The sequence below is a fragment of the Suricata suricatta genome, chromosome 3, assembly GCF_006229205.1.
Source record: "Suricata suricatta isolate VVHF042 chromosome 3, meerkat_22Aug2017_6uvM2_HiC, whole genome shotgun sequence".
NCBI classification, from domain to species: domain Eukaryota; kingdom Metazoa; phylum Chordata; class Mammalia; order Carnivora; family Herpestidae; genus Suricata; species Suricata suricatta.
In genome coordinates, this window is record NC_043702.1 from 126,413,315 (window position 1) to 126,428,754 (window position 15,440).

The window sequence follows — 15,440 nt, forward strand, 5'->3', positions numbered from 1 at the left end:
TTTTGGAAATCTCATGTAAATTTACAACTCCATCGCAACATGTGCTAAGGAAACGTGCACCTACTTTAATATTTTATTGAATAAAATGTTACTCATTAAAAATAAGGCTGTATTACCTATATGTATTATAGATGTGTATACATACACATATATGTTCAGTATATATACATATGTGTACATATACACACACACACCAACACAAAAGAATACAAAGAAAATTAGTTTACATCTCATTACCTGTTTCATCCCCTTCTAGATAGCTAGATTGACAGGTATTTGGTTTTAAATAAATAGAATCATGTTATACTTACTGTTGCACTGTCTGCTTCTTCAATCAGTACTCTATTCGGGTCATTTTTCTATTTTAATAAATACAGATCTCATTTTTAATGACTTCATGGTATGAATGTTATATATATTACATACTTTTAATTTATGTCATCATATCCTTGTTAATGGAAATTTACATTATCTATATTTTATTATACTCGTGTTTGCTATTTTACTATTCTATTAGCATAACATATCATGCTGTTATACTGTCATGTTATTGTACTTTCTAATGTTGCTATTATTTTATTCTTGTTCGTGCATATTTGAAACTCATACAAGTTAAATATCTCAAGATAGGGTTTCTACTGTTGGCAAGTATTGCCAAAGCAGGCTTGCATATTGCTATTGTGTGTTGTAGACTAGACTGAATGAGGTGGAGGTTCAGATTTCATGGCTTATTTCAGGCTGGGGTAATCAGACTGGGCTTTGCAGAAGTGAGCTAGAAAAGGAGACTTGGATGTCAGTTACAGTTATGATCATTGTATATGTAAGGGGAGAAAAGCATAAGCTATACAGGGAGGCAAAAAAAAAATCAGAAGCAGGTGTGTCATCAATGGATAAATCAGTTTAGCTCAGTCAGTGACATAGTGGTGCTAGTGCAAGCCTGCGGGGTAGACTGGGGTCCAGTTATGGGGGTTTGCGTGGCAACTGAAAGGATTTTAAAGGACTGTTGTGTAGGCCACGATGAACCAAGAGAAGCAGGGAAATACCAGCTTTGATGCTGTGCAGGGTGGGCTGGAGTGGAGTGGATATTAGGAAAAATAAGACATTTTAGTACATGGCGAATAAAGTAAAAAGGATCCATTCCATCCAGAGAGTGACAGTTCCAAGGGGATGTGGCAAATTGTAGAATTACTATAGCATGAATAGAAGAGAAAATTAAATTAGACCGGATCATCTGGAGCGGGTGGGAGAATAAAATCGGCCGATGACCTGTGGATTTGCGTTGCTGAGGGCTGGGTTAGTTTCCTTGAGCTGTCATTACAAACTGTAACCCCCTGGGTGGCTTGAACAGCAGAAATGTATCCTCTCACACAGTTCTGGGGGCTGGAGGTCTGAGATCAAAGTGTTAACAGGTGGATTCCTTCTGAGGGCTGTGAGGGAGAATCTATGCCAAATCTATCTTCCAGCTTCCGGTAGCTTCAGGAGTTCCTTGGCTTATAAGCGTCATTAAAAAACAACAAAACAAAACAAAACAAAAACAGGGGCGCCTGGGTGGCTCAGACGGTTAAGTGTCCTACTTCAGGTCAGGTCATGATCTCATGGTTCGTGGCTTCAAGCTCTGCATCAGGCTCTGATTCTGTATCTCCCTCTCTCTCTGCCCCCCCCCCCACCGATCACACTGTCTCTCTCTCAAATATAAATAAAAACATTAAAAAAAAAGAAAACCTTCATTTCCCCTGTCTTTTCACACTGTCTTCCCTCTATATCCAGATTTCTGCTCTTTATAAGGATACAGTCATATTGGATTAGGGCTCACGCTAATGATTTCATCTTAATTTGATCATCTGTGAGGACTGTATTGCCCAATTAAGTCACACTCACAGGTACTGGAGGTTAGGATCCAATGTCTTTTGGGGGGACACACTGCAGTCCACAACAAGGCTATCCTGGTAGAAATATTTAAAAAGTGTGAGAATCGAAAAGAAGGAGATGTAGATGTAGAAATAAATTGTAGAAAGATAATCATTGAGGGGCATCTGTGTGGCTCTGTCGGTTAAGCATCGGACTCTTGATTTCGGCTCAGGTCATGATCACGTGACCATGAGATTGGGCCCCACATGGGCCTCGCTTAAGATTCTCTCTCTCCCTCTGCCTCTCCCCTGCTTGCTCGCTCTCTCTGTCTCAATAATAATAATAATAATAATAATAATAATAATAATAATTTAAACAATGAGAATACATTAGATATTCAACATTATGACCATTCAGAGTTGTAAGGGATAGTTCGATTTTATATTGTTTAATATAAGACCTATCTCTTCATTATCTCTGCAAACTGATCTTTTAGCTTTTGCTTGGATATTTCTAATAATGAGGAATTATTCCTTAACTAAAATTTATTAAGTTTTTTAAAAAATATATTGAAGCAAAGTATACCTCCTCATAATTTTACCCACTGGCTCTAATCCTTTCCACTGCTGCTGTTACAGAGCAAGGTCCTTATATGTCATTGAATTGCACATCTTTACCCAGTTTTCAGGCTACCCTCCCACCCCTGCCATCTAGATTAAATATGCCCCTTTTCTTCTGCCATTCTTCACATGGCACTGTTGTCAGATCTCTCTCTCCTGGACATGTCTAAGGTTCCAGCGACCTTGGAGGAGGACAGACTAGCCAAGCACAGATCTGTTTATGGCGGTGCTGTCTTTGTGGCCAGCATGGAGTCCTAGGGGTCTGTACATTTTCCAGACCCAGGGAGTGATGGAACATTCTTGGCAACTGAAATCCCCCTAGGCATTTTCCCCCTATTAATTGGTGCCAAACCCAGAGTCCTGTATACTATATTTTAGCCACTGTGCTCTCTTTTTATGTTTTAGGTTTATTTATTTATTTTGAGAGAGAGAGAGAGAGAGAGAGAGAGAGAGAGAGAATGAACACACATAAGCAGGGAAGGGGCAGAGAATCTCAAGCACTGTCAGTGCAGAGCCCGACACGGGGCTCGAACTCACAAACCATGAACCATGACCTGAACTGAAATCAAGAGTCAGATGCTTAACTGACTGAGCCACTGAGGCACCCCCTTTTTTGTGTTTTAATGTGACTTTTGCATTCAAAACTTTTGCATTTTACCCTTGAGTTTACCCCTATAATTATTACTTTTTGAGACCTCTTTGAATCTTTATTCTGCCAGCCAGCATATGATCTCTCTTCAATTAATATCATTTGTGAACTTATGAACTTGCACTGTATGAAGTTTTGCAAGATTGTATAATCCAATGAAATAGGGGCAAATACAGATACCTAGGCCAAGATATTAAGTACCTGCCTTCTGACAGTCCCTAAATTTAGTGCAAGTTGTTATAAATGTGTAATTGTACACATTTCTCCACCCTTCCTATAGAGAGCTCATGAACGATGTATCACGTATCCTGTTAAATCAAAGTACATTTCTCCATGGAATAATCTATGCTGGAAAATCCGACAAAATACCCAAAGCAGCAACAAAAGAAACGTGATTACCTTTTGGCATGATTTTTTTTTTGCCTAAGTGAGCCCATAGTAGTGCCAATAGTCACTTTTTTCTTACCTCAGTAGTAAAATTTAATAACATATTGGAAATATTTCTGGGAGTTGACACTGAGCTTGCTGATCTAGAATTTCCAAATCTCTCCTACTTATAACAGAACTTGAAATACCTTTCAGTTTTCAGCTGTCTTGCACCCCTCTGTTACCCACAAGGGCTCATTGTTATATAAGTACCCAAACATGTCTTTTTGGAGATTTTAGGGTATAAGTCTTATGATTCCAGAGGCCAATTCATTCGAAAACAATTCTTACACTCTTTCTTCCATCAAGTGGGACTTCTAGATTCCTTTGGTCCTGTATATATTTGGCTTGACTATATCTTTCCTGACTTTTCTACCTTGAGGACTAAAATCAAACTTGAAAACACAGCTGGAATGTCATCTCTGAATCATTCAGGATTTAGATGCAAAATGCACAAAGCATGGCTGCCATCTCAATGAAAAAGAATTCAACACAAGAATTTTGCTGCTCACAAAGTTATTGCAAGGGCTGGCATCGTAGGATTGAGGGTGGCCATCCGGGAATATCTCTCAGGGCAGCACCAAAGACCAGGTCTGCAAGCAGAGCCCCTGCCAGAGACTGGAAGGTGGGGGAATCCCGAGGTCCCTGTATCACACCTGACTTCCAGAACATACTGTACGGCTGCTGTCAGGAAGTCAGGAAGCCATCTCTGTGCTGCCATTGCAGTGACACTATGGCTGCCAGATCCACACCAGGAACAGGTGCTTGCCCCACAGTCTAATGCTGGTGGCTGAGCACTAGGACACACCCCGCCAGCCACACAAAGAAAAAGCAGTCTGAAGTAAGGTCTTCACCTCACTGCCATCTTCCAACAAGAGCCCAGCTGATAGGCAGATTCTAAATCACATCTGGATCCCTATATTCAAGAGACCTGGGAAAAAGTGGAATTCAACTTTTCTGCCCTCCAGAGCAGGAACGCACTAGAAGAAGGGTAGAATAATGTGTGCAAACCAATTCACGATGTCCGCCACTGAGTTGCCAATGCCTTATTAATGTATGGTCTTCCCAGACACTTTTTCAATCCATTTTCTGTTCTTACATGTAGTTCTTTTTTAAAATTTTAATCCTAGTATAACTAACATACAGTGTGATGTTAGTTCCAGGTGTACAGTATAGTGAGTCAACAATTGTATACGTCACTCAGTGCTCATGTAACAAGCATGATTTTGCATGCTGCTGTTAATTATAGTGCCTGTCACTTTGTATGACAATTATTTGTCCACATGGTTGTGTTCCTCATTAGACTGAGTTTTTTTTTTTAAACAAGAGTCATATATTATGTATCTTTTTATTGCCAAGACCTAACACAGTGACTCACAGATGCTGGGGAAACCAACTTAAGAATAGAAGAAAGGATGTGTGCTTTGGAGTTAGAGGAGCTTGAGTTTAAAGCTTGCCTCCAACACTTACAACCTGTGTGGTTTGGGGCAAGTGACGTAAATTCTGTAAACTTGAGTTTCTTATATGTAAAGCGAAATAAATACACTAACCTCCTAGGGTTGTTATGAGCTTTACATGAGAAAATATATATGAAGCATCTGTCGTAGAGTTGGGACTCAGTTAATTTTGAGCACTATTATTAGGGCAAATAAATGATTGCCAGGTCCATGAATCATTGAATAGATTTCCACTTTCACAGTGATTTGTCTTGGCAACAAGGCAGACTTTGAAGACCTCAGTTTTTTCCCCCCCTCTGGTCATTATACTCTCTATTTTGCTTATTATTCTGAAAAATGGGAATTTAAAACTTTATCATTCTTTGCTTTTTTCATATTTTGGCCAGTCCTGAGCTTTATCTTTTTTTGACCTCTTTTTTCTTAAAACAGTTTTATGCTATTCCTCTTTCTAAAATCTACATGTGTTTTAAAATTTTAGCTTAGCAGATAATTCCTTCACAGAACCCGGTTCTATTTGATGCATTGTGTCTCCTTTCGCCTTTATTGGCACAATCTAGAATTAAATGCGTTTTTGAGGTTTATATACTTCAACTTCCAAAGGGCCGTGTTCCCCTTGAGCATCTTGGGCCAAGGAATCATTCATTCCTCCCTTAAAGCTGAGTGCTTGTTGTTACCAGCCTCAGCTGTGGCAAAAAAACAAAAAAACAAACAAAAAAAACCACCCTCTAGTTTCTTTCATTGAAAGAATGCATCCACTTCATGTCACCATGTAGTTCTCTCCTCCTAGTAAGAATTACAAACTATCATATCTCTTCATTGTTTCCTGAACTTTTTGAGGGACATCATCAGGATGTTGGGAGAAATATTTATCAGACATGCTGTCATTGTTATTAGCAGAGTCAGCCTTTTGACAGAGAGTGGCATCTGAAGTTCTGGGTCATTACTAGATTTTTAGTTTGTGTCTCTTTTGGGACCTTTTTGGGGAGGAATCAAAACTACCCCATGCCTGACAAGACCAGCTATAGTTTGTGCTTAGAAAATATTCATTTTCACTAAAAGCGTTTCATTGTGGGTTTACTTCAGGCTTTAGATTTAAGTTGTGTTTCCTCCTCCTCCTCCTCCTCCTCCTCCTCCTCCTCCTCCTCCTCCTCTCCTCCTCCTCTCCTTCTCCTTCTTCACTGTGGTGTCATCTCCATTTCATTTTAATATTTTTCTTGTAAGCAAGGTACGTCCCTCCTGAGATATAACCCATAATTAGTTCCCCATCGTGTCTTTCTTTTCAGTAGTCTTCATGCCCAGTGTAGAGCCCAATGTGAGGCTTGAACTCACTACCCTGAGATCAAGATCTGAGCTGAGATGCTCAGCTGACTGACCTACCCGGGCACCCCTCCCCACTCCAAGTCTTTGGGATGCTACTTGCTCTCCTGTATTAACAATGTTTGAGCTTTGTTGCTAGCTGTGTAGTCATCTGCATCCATAGGTACTCAGATAAGGTCTGGTGAATGATTATGCATGGTTTTATAAATGTTTCATTTTTCTTCTCAATTCTTATGTACAGTAGATACTTCATTATTCTCATTTTATGGATGAGGAAACTGAGGTGTAGTGATGCTAGGTGCCTTGCCAATGCCACATGGCCAATGAGTGAAAGAGTTGGGGACTTAAAATCAAGTCCTTCAGGCTTGAGAGCCTATGCTTCTCAAGATAGTGACACAGAGGCCACTTCTGACTTGATTATTTTCTCTTAATTCTACTGAGTACCTCCTCCATCACATTCTTCTTTTTCCTTATCTGGACCTAACAAGCTATCTGGGTATTTTCATGCTCATCTTCCAAATAAGTTTCATGTTATGGCTCCCTTGATAAGGTAGGCAAGCTACCACCGAGAACGGAAATGGTGGTAATCCAGAGAACCCAGAATAATCTTGTCATTTTAAGATTAGTACTTTTGCCATGTATGGTATCATATCCCTAGACTCCAGGGATTAGACTAAGCATGGCCACTTTGGGAACATGATTCTGTCTGCCACAGAAGATACTGTGACCCTGGACTTCAAACCCTTTAAATCTCTAGTTATTTATTATATTTCAGCCTCAAGGTCTTATAATATGTAAACATTAAAAAAAATTTTTTTAATGTTTACTTTTGAGAGAGACTGCAAGCAGAGCAGGGGCAGAGAGAGAGAGGGAGACAAAGAATCTGAAGCAGGCTTCAGACTCAGTTATCAGCATAGAGCCCAAGACAAGGCTCGAACTTATGAACTGGGAGATCATGACCTGAGCCAAAGTCGGATGCTCAACCAACTGAGCCATCCAGGTGCCCCAACTCTTAAACTTTTCTAAAGAATAGTTCCATTTTTCTTCTAGTAGTATTACTCATTCCCATATGAATTATCAAAAGTGAGTTAATGTTTTGGGTGTAATAAGTTTTGTCAGGTGTTTCATATTTGAATTTAAGAAACATATATTCCCAGTTGATGATGTCCTAATATTTCTAGCCTCTTTTATGACATTCATAGGAGAAACAGTAATCATCATGGTGTCTTTTTCCCTGGGCCTCATTAGCAGGTGTCTGCTTATATTGAGGAGAGGAAAGTGTAGGGGAGGGACGAGTGAGAGAGGAATCCTGAGTTTTCTAGTTGTGTCACACAGAAGGTAATAAGAGTAGCACCAATTCAGAGAGACACACTGGAGAAGTAGGAGTAGAGAAAAAGACTATGAGTTTAGTGTCAGAGATAAATGCAGTCCACTTTGCCCATTAACAACCAAATTACATTAGTTCAATTACATTAGTTCAACATATAACCAAAATCTTACCCTCAGACAGTGTCCCCTTTCAGTAGTATTTCTGGGAGTCCCCAGAAGGGTGTGCCTTAAACACTCATGGCCACCAGTTTCTGTGGTTCACTTGCTGTTTGCCATTGAACATGGCAATGGTATTTACCTTGCCCGCTGACACTCAGCATTTCCAACTGATGCTCTTGCCCTCACTGTTTCTCTAGGGAAAAGCTGGCCTCCTGAGAGAGTTGGCTTCTGATGAAATCCTAGGTTGTAAAACTCTCAAGTGCTAGAATGGTGCTGACATCCCTTAATTCTTTCCAGAAATGGAGAGTGTCCTTTATCCTCAACTGGTGCTTCATTTTGTTATTAAGCCTTAAAGCATTGCTTGTGTATACTGGGTTGCACTGATTTTATGAGAAGACTGCTGTTTGTTTTTTCCCAAGGAGCTCAGAATCCAGTCTGTAAAGTTAGGCAGGGGACAAAATGCCACTGTGGTCCTTCCCTTGTCCTAGACTTTTTATCTTTCCGTGGCCACAGACATATACTTCCTCTGTGTTTAGCCAAAACTCAACACTTCCTGCATATCTGTCCATAGAAAAGATGTCCATAGATTCATTGGTCAGGTCACTATTTCAGATTTACTCAACTTCACTGTGTCTGGATTTCTTTTGTGCTTGATAGAACCATCCATCACATTGACATTTTGACCTTGAGATGTCTGTGTATGGTGTAGGTGGAGATGTCCTGCTGTAAAACAAAAACAAATCTAATCTATAGTCATCTCTTTCTCTCTGAGAGTTATCCAAGTACTGATGATGCTTTCAAGTTCAGATATAAAGAGTTCCCAATAGTGAACAGGGAGCATGACAAAAGAATGTACCCAAAACAGGACCACTGGACCCTGGGGAATAACTTTTAAGGATTAAAAGGGGAAAGAGGAACCCTTTTGAGAGTGGTCTCAAAAGCAAGAATACAGCCAGAAAAGAACATTGCAAAACAAAGCAAAGTAAGTAGAGAACTTTAAGAAGCAGGAAGTAAGTAAATATACAAGTACAGCAAAGGATTCCCATAAGAAGGTGACTGAACCTTTTTTCATTTTGTGGGAAGGGATAGTTCTGAGGTCACTGACAACTTTAACAAAAGCAGTTTTGATAAAGTGGTGCCAATGAAAGCCAGGTTACAGTGGGATTAGGGGGTACATGGGAAAAAGACATGGGAGATCGGGAAATTATTCTTTCAAGAAGTTTGAATTGGAAAGGGAGAAGGAAAAAGAGAGGGTGTTAGTTATTATTTGCTCAGAAACCTCATCCTGTGGGACCAGAAGTAAAGGAATAAAAATAGGTAAGGAAGGGTGTGTGTGTGTGTGTGTGTGTGTGTGTGTGTGTGTGTGTGTTAGTGTTCATGAATAATGGCTTCAATTTTATCATTGAAGAAGGATCCATGATCATTCACTAACAGGGGAGTAAGAGATTGAGGTTGGTGGGAGAAAAGGAGCAAGAGAAGAATAGTAATCTCAAAATATTCCTGGAGAGGAGGTGACCATAAACAAGTCTAATTAGAGACAAGTAGAATTAAAGATCTATAGGAGGTCAGGAATAAAAAACCACTCTGAGTAAGGATGACCATGAGAATGCGGTGTGGGGGCATTTGGAACTAAGGAAGTCAGAGAAGACTGTTCAGTGTTGTTTTGTATAGATGTTGAAATTTCTCAGGTTGTGATAGGAGGTGGGCAAGGAGACGGCTATGGGCGAGACGCTGAAGCCCTTGATGTGTATGGACTAACCAGGAAGTGGGAAGATGAAAAGACGAGTAAATGTATGGTAATGTAGGAGAGTCCCATGCTCTTAAGAGCAGGAGGATTTTGAGAGGAGATGCACTGGGCACTGGGAGAACTCTAGTTGGTACTCTGTGGACTGATAAGCCCCACGGTGAAAGGGTTGGGGAAGCAGGCCAACAGTGATATTCACCAGGAGGAGGAAGCATGGTTGGCAAAGAGCATGGTAGGTGGGGTGGCAGACCCTCCTGTATACACTGGGTAGAGAACCATGGTGTACAGTAATGACAGGAAGGTTTTGATTTAACCAAACCAAAATATTCCAACTTTGACGCCATTGTTTCCATGACACTTGTTGGTGAAGGGCCTTGGGAGCATCTGGTTTTGTTGTCATGGAAGCTGCTGTACACCAGTAGAAGGCAGTCAGGGCCTTCCTCTGGAGAGGGCTCGCTCTGGCTGCGGGAGATCACAGGGTGCATGCGCATCCTTAATGTTTTGTTTTTCAACATGCCAATTTTTGATACTGGCTCAATGTCCTTCAGACAGTTCATGATCTTTTTATTCTTTTTGCCCTCATTCTTGAAATTATTTCTATCTGCCTATAAACAATTAGTTATTCAATGACTATTAAGCTAGAGCACAAATAGGCATGTTTCATATTCTTTCACTTTTACTTAGAAACTTTTGCTCATGAAGCAAAAGTTGGGGTTTCATGTTCTCTTAGACACTGGAGTGTGGCTGGGAATTAGCAGACAAGGAGCTGTGGCATGGATCACAATGAACGTACTAAGTCTCGGGGACAAAGAAACACAGGCACAGGATACCAGGCAATGATTAATCCCAAACCAGTAGGTCACTGTCATGAAATGGTGAGGCGGGTATGGATTCTTCCAGGGGCCATGTCAGAAAAAACAGACTTGAGCAGTGAGAACAACTTGGTACGTCCACCTCAAGCAGAATTTGTTTCTGAGATAGTTTTTATTTATTTTAATATATAGTTTATTGTCAAATTGGTTTCCATAGAACACTCAGTGCTCTTCCCCACAAGTGCCCTCCTCTGTGACCATCAGAGATAGTTCTTATAAAAATAAAAACACATTTTCCCTTTGATTGGTCTGAGACCTCAGAGAATCTAGGGTATGGAGAATATGAGCAAAGGGAGATCCTGGCAGAAATTAAACAGATTAATTCATTTCATCTCCCTTTCCATACAGTCTGGTTAGTTCAAGATGTGTATGCTTTTTTATGACATTTATGTATATTTTTTTACCTTTCCTTGAATATTAAGTTATTTTGGATGTCAAGCCTATCTCTTAATAAATCATTTCTAAAGCAAGATGCTACCCTCTGAATATAAGAGTAATATCCATTTTTTCATATCCTAGGCCAGCCTAAGCCAGGCTCTGGTCACATTAGTAAGATGTTTATCTTTACGAGCTCTGACTAGCTTCTGAAAAGATGTTAGAATAGGCAGGGATCCTACATGCAAAGCAGACATACTGATAAGCTTTAAGAAGGCATTACCATTTTTAGATTAAGGAATAATCTAGAAAAAACCATCTTCATTTCCAACAAAATAAGGTTATTTTAATGACTATTTTCAACTGTCTCTAGCTTTTTAAAATGTATTCTCCCCCTTATATGTGCTGATTTCTCTCTATGTATATCTCTGTGGAGTGCAGGAGTCAGAGCAACCACACCCAATTTGCCACCAGCATGACATAAACACTCTCATCTGGAAGAGTAATTTATGGCTTGAGAGAGGATTGGGCAAAGAAGAAAAAGGGAGATGAGTAGAACCAGCTAATGAGGCTGGTGGTGGAGGAGGAGGCCTCTTGGAGCATGCTCAAGGGAAATGAATGCAATTGCTGGGTTGAGGGAGGACAGAAGGATGGCAGCCAAGACTGGCAAATGGCAGACAGAGAAGCCAGTAACACACAGATAGCCCAAGTAAACCATGCCAGGAGCAGGGGGATTTGGGGGAAGTGAGGGAGGAGAAAGAGAAAAAAACTGTCAATTACCAACTCCCAATTTTAATGGGAACTCTGGAATAGGAATAGAGAAAGGGTGTGACTTGTCTTTTTTGGTCCCCTGAGCTGTATCTCGGCTCCATCTCTGAATCTCTTGAACCTTCTTCCCTTCCCTTCCCTCCCCTCCCCTTCCCTCCCCTCCCCTCCCCTCCCCTTCCCTCCCCTCCTCTTCCCTCCCCTCCCTTCCCCTCCCTTCCCCTCCCTTCCTCTCCCTTCCCTTCCCTTCCCTTCCCTTCCCCTCCCTTCCCTTCCCTTCCCTTCCCTTCCCTTCCCTTCCCTTCCCTTCCCTTCCCTTCTTTCTCCCCATTCATGCTCTCTCTGCTCCTTTTTTCTGGCCTGCATCTCCATGTTTGAAGAATTACTTGATGTCTTCATAGCCAATCAATACAGGAAATACAGGAAATTGTCATTATTTTTAATAAAGGAGAAAGAGAAAGAGAATGTGACTAATATCCAGGGAAAACCAGGCGACAGTCCAAAAAAACATTGTGTCTCCAGGAAAGCAACAGGAGGAATATCCCTCTGATCACATCTGACATCACCTCATGGAATTTGGATGATTTCTTGGGGCTTAGAACTATTTTTCCAAGATATTATAAGTCAATATGAAAAAGTATTTTTTAAATCTCTTTTCTCCCAAGTATCTGTGGTTCTAAAGTAAACTCTTTTTTGTCTCTTTTCTTCTCCTTTCTTGGTTCTGTTCCAAGGAACACAGAGACAATCTTCTTTGGGATCTCTGTTTCTTGGGTACTCCTTGCCAGTGTATCCTACATGTGGATTAAATAGATTGCATCAGCAGTGTGGTTGGGAGGCAGAGCAAGCAAGAGAAGAAGGGTCATGCTGTCCTAACACGAGCTTCTGGACTTCAGCTGGTCTATCAGAACAGCAGCAATGAAGCATGATCTATGAAGGAAATTTCCAACTGATGTTGAGGGAGCTGTCTGCCCAGTTCAAGCTGTGATAGGGACGTTCCTCTTCTTGAGGGGCAGACCATGGTCACTATGATAAGCACCCTTTGGATCCAAATGGCCACTGAGCTCTGCTTTAGTTGTTTGTTCTTAAAAAAGCCCCTTCAGTGAGAATGTTGAGTGAGTCTGTTTGCTTATGGTAAGTTTAAAGTTTCACTGATGTTGGGGAAGATGAAGGTCTTTGACTATGTATGAGCTTATAAAGCGATAGCATGCTGTTTCCCTTTGTTATGGGCCATGCGGCAGGTGTTTTTAATAGGCCTTTAATTCTGTGCATAAGTGCAAGCATAGTATTGGCTAGTGCTTTGAAGGCCATCAGAAAAGATACTTGGTAAGTAGCATAAGGTAGTTGAAGTTGGAATAGATTCTATGGATTAAGGGACTATAAGGAAAGCTATATATACAATTAACATTCTTTGCACTTACTTTATGATGTCTTTTCCTACCTATAACTCATCTTTTCTTTTTCTTCTTTTTACTTTGTTTCCTAGGCATTGTTATTTTTTTAAATATAAGGCCCAAAGTAAGCATATACTGAAATAGAAATTCACTTGCTCCTCTGATCATAATAATGTCCATGCAGTGTGCTAGAACGAACCAGGAACTGAGAGTTGGAAGGCTTTCTTTACCATGGCCTGAGGTTAATACTCTGGGCAAATAATTAGGACTATCATTAGATTTATCTTGAAAAAATAACCTAGATGTAGAGTAGGCATTGAGTATGACATCAAACACTGAGTATCCACATAAATAATACAGTGCTAAAAAGGCAGGACATCATTTATCTTGGAATAAATAGGACAAATGTGTACTAGTGCCTTTTTTGTGATCTTCATGATACCTGTTCTCTGCCGCTCTGCCCCTCTAAAGGGCAGTGGTGGCTGGGAGCGTCAGAGTCAGGGTAGGTCTGGTTCTGCCATTTTCTATGTACTGATCCTTGGTGTGATGTGTTCCCCTCTTGTGTGCTGTCCAGGGCGTACATGAGTGTGAAGGAACTGAAGGAGACACTGCAGCTCAACAGTACTCACTTCCTCAATGTCTACTTTGCCAGCTCAGTGCGGGAAGACCTTGCAGGTGCTGCCACCTGGCCTTGGGACAAGGAAGCCGTCAGTCACCTGGGTAAGTGAAGACCAAAAATGGCAGAAAACTTCAGGGGGCCCCAAGGGATTATGTGAAGGGAGTTTGAGGAAGAAAGAAATAAAGCGAAAAATAAATTTACTCAATGAATTAGCTGCCCTGGGCTGGGGATGGCTTTTGGGGAGAAACTTTCAACATGTTTAGTACAGATAAGAAAGAGGTATTAGAGCAAACAGTGGCAAATACTCAGGATGTTCTAGACAAATATATGATTTAAATGTAAATAAGTTGCTGATATGTAATAAGATCCATTTTATGATTTGGAGAGCCTCAAGAGGGACATTAGCAAAGAAGATGGCTGGACTGTAACACCTGGTCTGCAGTGATCACTGGGCCAGAAGACTGATGGGCCTTGTGTGTAGTTCCTCCAGATCCACGGATCCAGGATTGGGCTCCTTAGGAAGTTCAGGCCAGTGGGGCTTGCCTGCTGACCTAGGAAAAGGGCCACATCTTAATACTTGAACCTCTGCACTCTTAAGAAATATAATTCCTGTTATAATGTGTTATCATTATTATAAAGGAAATCTTCCTGATCAATTAGTAAGTCACTAAATCGGTCAATGTGGATAAAGAGGAATTATTCAATATAATTTATATGTAGAGTCTTGAGTAGGATTCTACCAACATCTTTTTTAAAACTGAATTACCATAACTGGGAGGAATCTTTCGTGTTGGAAAGAGAAAGATTATAGAGACTAGAAACAATTTTATAAATGATTTAGAATAGGTTTTGCAAAGTTCATCCTTCTTCTTAGTAATATATATGAAGCAGAGAGAAATAAATTGAAGGAAGATCACATAATGCCATACATGTGAAATCCATGTATGATTGGGTCACTGTGACATAGAGCCCAAAGCAGGTTGAATTGATAATGAAAGAAAATAAGAGCAAGTTGTCAAAGGACAGCTAATATTGTGGATTGGGGAAGGAGGAAGATGAGAGGTAGGATAGCAATAGATGAAAAAATATTATTGGCTGTGCAGGGGAGACCAGAATGTGAAAATCTTTAGAGCGAGTCAGGTCAACACCTAGAAGGGGTACATATCTCAAGCAAAGGAGAAGACAACAAAAAATTAAACATGGGGTGATCCAAACTGAATGCTCTGGTCATATGCTGGGTTTTATTGGCTTTCTGGTATCTGGTATGGTTTTAGGGCTCTGCAGTCCTTTTACCACTAAATTTTGTGTTTTCAGCTGAGGGTATATGAGAAATCAGAAACTTGTGGGGTCAAAGAAGATGTGTCATTCTAGCCTTCATGGTAGGCTAGAAGGTCATCTTCCAATAACACATGTAATAGTGAGTTCGAGTGTCTTGACTTACCCTCAGTGGTAGCAGAGAAACATATAACACTGCGAAAAAGTATCCTCAAGTTAGTACACACCTGACTAACCAATTTGCTAATGGTTAATGTTTTTGGTGTATATGTGAGGGTGTCCTAAAGCAAGGTTTACCCAGCAGTGGTTTTCATGAGTCCCAGGTTTATCGTTGGGAACTGAATCTATGTGTTTGAAAACCTTTAGAAGTGATCTGGCCTTTATGGAGACAAGTCTTGGACTCCTGATAAGAATCACTAGGCAGGAGCAGACCACTGAATGTTTTCTAGCTTTTTTGGAACTGAGCCCTTGACAAGATTCATTTAACTATAAAAATGGATAAAATACCAAAAAAAGTATTTAAAGACACCAGACAGCAGTCAAGACAACAAGGAGTTGAGGGCCCAATCCCAGTGAGAAGAAAAATGCATTAAA

General features: G+C 40.5%; 1 protein-coding gene across 1 annotated transcript in view; it reads left to right on the top strand.

The window, feature by feature from the left end:
* PAPPA2 (pappalysin 2) overlaps positions 1-15,440 on the top strand; it is a 256,009-nt gene that overhangs the window by 80,952 nt on the left and 159,617 nt on the right. The window contains exon 3 of the mRNA XM_029933088.1: positions 13,527-13,672. Coding sequence (XP_029788948.1) covers positions 13,527-13,672 — 146 coding nt within the window. The remainder of the gene's footprint in view (positions 1-13,526; positions 13,673-15,440) is intronic.